Source organism: Salarias fasciatus, chromosome 14 (assembly GCF_902148845.1).
Source record: "Salarias fasciatus chromosome 14, fSalaFa1.1, whole genome shotgun sequence".
Taxonomy (NCBI): Eukaryota; Metazoa; Chordata; class Actinopteri; order Blenniiformes; family Blenniidae; genus Salarias; species Salarias fasciatus.
In genome coordinates, this window is record NC_043758.1 from 14235727 (window position 1) to 14239991 (window position 4265).

The window sequence follows — 4265 nt, forward strand, 5'->3', positions numbered from 1 at the left end:
GTTTAACCTTTAGTGACTGTGATTGGCTGCTAACTCTCTTAGATTGAAAGTAATTAAGTGGAGATGATTTCAAACACACATCATCATAGCATAACTCTGCAGTACATTCTGACTATGCCCACACTGCCGTGATTGGATGTATACAGTTCTGCTGAAGCCAAACGAAAGCCTTTGCATTGTTGGTTATTTAGAATACACTGAAACAGCAGTGATGGAGCTACCACAGTGCCACCACCAAATGTTGCACCTGTTCTTAACACATCTGAAAAGGTACAGCAAATCAGCTCAGCTTTTATTGTGGTGTTATGCTTTTCCTGTATTTGCAGTGTGTTTACAGTGTGCAATCTTTTCTGAATCTGTTCCGTCACTTCTGTTATTCCATCTCTTTTGACTTTGAGACCAATGATATCATTTATTGTGATATCCATTATTATTATCAATATAAATTCAGATTTCTCTTCTCTAACTTCCGACTTCCACCAACACATCCAACTCCATTCTGTGCTTGCGGGGGCTCAGTGCTCCGTCCAATCACTCCTTGGCAAACGCAAAGCTGCAATGAAAAGCCTTATTTCAATACTCGTGTTTGCACATAATGACACTCTGTTCTTGGTTGATCAGCCACGAAACTCACCCAAACTGAAACTGCATCCTATTTGCATGCAATTCAACACGCTTTGTATAGGATTTTAGTCAATCAGACCCTAAATATAACAGATTTTGGGTGCAGTCCTCCTCAACTTTTGGTAACCCCTCTGCACCCCCATGTACAATCGTCAGGATCCGCCCTGGGAAACCTTTAGTTTTTCTCTTATCTACAGACCTGATGATTTACCAAGACACAGCTCCACTACAATAGAGCACTAAAAGTAGGACCAAGTGATTTGTACTGTTAACATCGACTTTCAGTCCTAAAGGCGAGCATACACGTTTCTTTGATGGATGATCTGCCGGACTCGGTGCGTCAGATGTGATAATGGTCCACCCATACAGCCCGGCCGGGCGGAGGCAGGGACAGAAGCGGCGCGTCCGCGGACGGGAAGCAGCTCAGTGGCTGTGCGCGCGCGCACCTCCCCTCTCCGTGGCGCGGCGCGCAGCCTCCTCTCGCTGCGCTGCGCGCGGAGCCCTGCGATTCCTGCTCTCCGTGCCAGAACCTGCAGCTGTCTCTGTTGCGTCCCGCCGCCGCCGCCGCCGTGGGAACTCTTCGTCCCGCAGACCGGTCCGCCCCCCCTCCCCTCCCCCTGAAGTGCGAGCGCAGAAAAACCGAAGGATATCTCAACTTTTTTTGAACATTTTCGCAAACACTGTTTGGAGACTGATTGAAGACACCTGAATGTGTGTGGCGCCCCGTCCGCGTGCTGACTGAAGTCTTCGCACGGCTACAGGAATGTGGAGCGCAAGTCTAACTCAACGGTGAGTGTTGTTAAGCGTTAATTATTGCCCATTGTGCGCGTGTGTGTGTGGCTGTGTGTGTGTGTCTGTGTGCGTGTGTTGGGGGGGAGTATATGAGTGTATGCACGCGCGCTGGGCTGCAAAATGAATTCATATTCAGATCTTGAATGGCAAGTCTGTGCACGACAGGCTTTCAATCCAAACGGCATTTAAAGTGAAGAAAAGCAACTATGGCGCAGCCTGCACTAAACAATGAAGCATGTCTTTAAAAGTGCCTGAATGCACGTTTACAAATCTAATGTTTCCTCGTGTGTGTGTGTGTGTGTGTGTGTGTGTGTGTGTGTGTGTGTTCCCCTCTTGCAGTAGAAGGACCTACCTCTGCCCCTGACACCATGACCACAGACTTGAACTTGACCTCTCTGCTAAATGTGACAGATCTGCACAACCACACAAGAGGATGTTCCCTCACCAAGACGGGGTTCCAGTTCTATTACCTGCCCACCGTTTACATCATGGTGTTCATCACCGGGCTGGTGGGCAACAGCCTGGCCATTTGGATGTTCGTGTGCCACATGAGACCGTGGAGCAGCATCTCCGTCTACATGTTCAACCTGGCCCTGGCTGACTTCTGCTACGTTCTCTCGCTGCCTTTTCTCATTTTCTACTACTTCAATAAAACGGACTGGATATTTGGAGACGTGCTGTGCCGACTGCAGCGCTTCATCTTCCACGTGAACCTCTATGGGAGTATCCTGTTTCTCACCTGCATCAGTGTTCACAGGTACACCGGTGTGGTGCACCCACTCAAGTCCCTCGGCCGGCTGAAGAAGAAAAATGCTGTAATTACGAGTGCGTTGGTCTGGGTGGTGGTTGTTCTAGCTATCTCCCCCATTCTTTATTATTCCAGGACTGGCTTGAAGCGTAATGCAACCACTTGTTACGACACCACCATTGATCATGAGCTACAGGGTTATTTCATCTACAGCATGACTTTGACTGTGTTTGGCTTCTGTATTCCGTTTATCATCATATTTTGTTGCTACGGCATGATCGTCAAAGCGTTAATCTGCAACGATATGAACAACGCGCCCCTGAGGCAGAAATCCATCCACCTGGTCATCATAGTGCTTGCAGTCTTCGCCGTCTCCTACCTGCCTTTCCACGTAATGAAGAACCTGAACATGAGAGCGCGGCTTTACTTCCAGAGCCCCGACATGTGTGAGTTTAACAACCGTGTCTACGCCACGTACCAGGTGACACGGGGGCTGGCCAGCCTCAACAGCTGCGTGGATCCTATCCTTTACTTTCTGGCTGGAGATACGTTCAGGAGGAAGCTGTCACGGGCCACTAAGAAGCCCTCGAGGAAGGGGGACCATGTCCTCCAGTCCAAGAGCGAGGAGACGGCGCTCAACAGCCTGGCTGAGTACGTGGAGAATGGAGACCGGAGGCTGTGACGGAGCACGTCTGTGTGGACGCCTGTCTGCGTTCAGCAACACGATGGAGCCAGAATGAGCAAATGCACTGCGTAGACTGAAGACTTCATGTAGAACCTATTGGACGATGGTTAGTAGGACTGTAGGCGCCCATTTAGCCCTGTGAGAACCATCGCTTGCTTGAAGCCTGTCGATGTTGATAAGCTATTGTACTGTATTGTTCCGTACATGTATTATACTCTAAATGTTAGAGCCATCCCTCCTCTCTCTTATCCAGTAGTGTAGTTAGTGTTACTTACACTTTGGACACGATGATGAACCAGGTTAAGGGAAATTGGCTGTCCTGCAGGCAATAATGTCCTGTTCGTCAATCGGTTGTGTGAAAATAGGACTGAGAATGAACTGCACCTTCTGAAGCCACAAGCTGATGTTTAATCAATGGCTATTAAGCAGGCGACAGCTCGAGCTTAAGTAAGTGTACCTGGGATGTCTCTTAGAGTAGAAAAAGCCAATGCACTGAACCTGAGAGCGCTGCGTGGACGTACCATGCAGTCATTGTAATGCACTATGACCGGGGGCCTCTCCGCTCGGAGAGCGACCCATCACTCCTCATTTCTTCCTCCATCTATTACTGACTGGGCCGGCAATGCACCCGACTCCTTTTTCATTGTGACAGCTCTGAGGTTAGGGTCCACGACGATTCTGTTACCACAATCTTTCCCTCCTTAGTGTGTTCCCTGTGGAAAGGAGAAAAAAAAAGAGAAGTCAATATTAACAGTATTTTTGCGTGTATGATGCTACAATTAATGTCATTTTTGAGGTGTGCTGTACAGGGTGTTGTGGAGTTTCAGATTAGTTTGTGTCAGTATCACTAATCCAGATCTTTTAGTGCATGAATCAGTGAAACACTCCAGTGTTTATGGCAACTTAGAAAAACTTTAGACACACGCACAGACTCAGTCACCTGCTTCGTGACTCCGTCGGCATATTGAAGATGTGAATAGTGCACCGTGTCTGTGTTCTGGCAGGTAATCATTTCTGTTTCGTATCTGTTGTAAACATTCTGGAGAAATGATTGTGGCGCTCTCTCGGTATATATTTTACCCTGGTCTATGTAGATGTTTGATGTTTGTACTAATTTCTTTGTAAATCTGTTGTGGTCAAGATAGAAAGTAAATCAGCTGTACAGGATATTTGAGGCCACTTGTATCTTTGTCAATAAATTTTTATATTTAAAACATCTCCGACAGTGTACTTAAGGTTCACATAAGTCTTCTGCTGTTGGTGGGTGATTGGGTTTCCCCGCAGTGTCGGTGCCACCTTGTTCCCAGCAGCCACATGCGTGCCCGGTGAATGTGTGCACGGCGCCGAGTTAACAGACGCTGTTGGTTTTGGAGACGCTCATGTGGAGCGCTGTCCTGCTCTCCGCACCCACTTCTT

General features: G+C 48.0%; 1 protein-coding gene across 1 annotated transcript; it reads left to right on the forward strand.

Moving 5' to 3' along the window:
- Positions 1-359: 359 nt before the first annotated feature.
- On the forward strand, positions 360-4014 carry p2ry1 (purinergic receptor P2Y1). The gene is made up of 2 exons (XM_030108894.1): positions 360-1413; positions 1756-4014. The coding sequence occupies exon 2, from the start codon at positions 1785-1787 to the stop codon at positions 2844-2846; it is 1062 nt and encodes a 353-aa protein (XP_029964754.1). The 5' UTR covers positions 360-1413; positions 1756-1784; the 3' UTR covers positions 2847-4014.
- Positions 4015-4265: the final 251 nt, after the last annotated feature.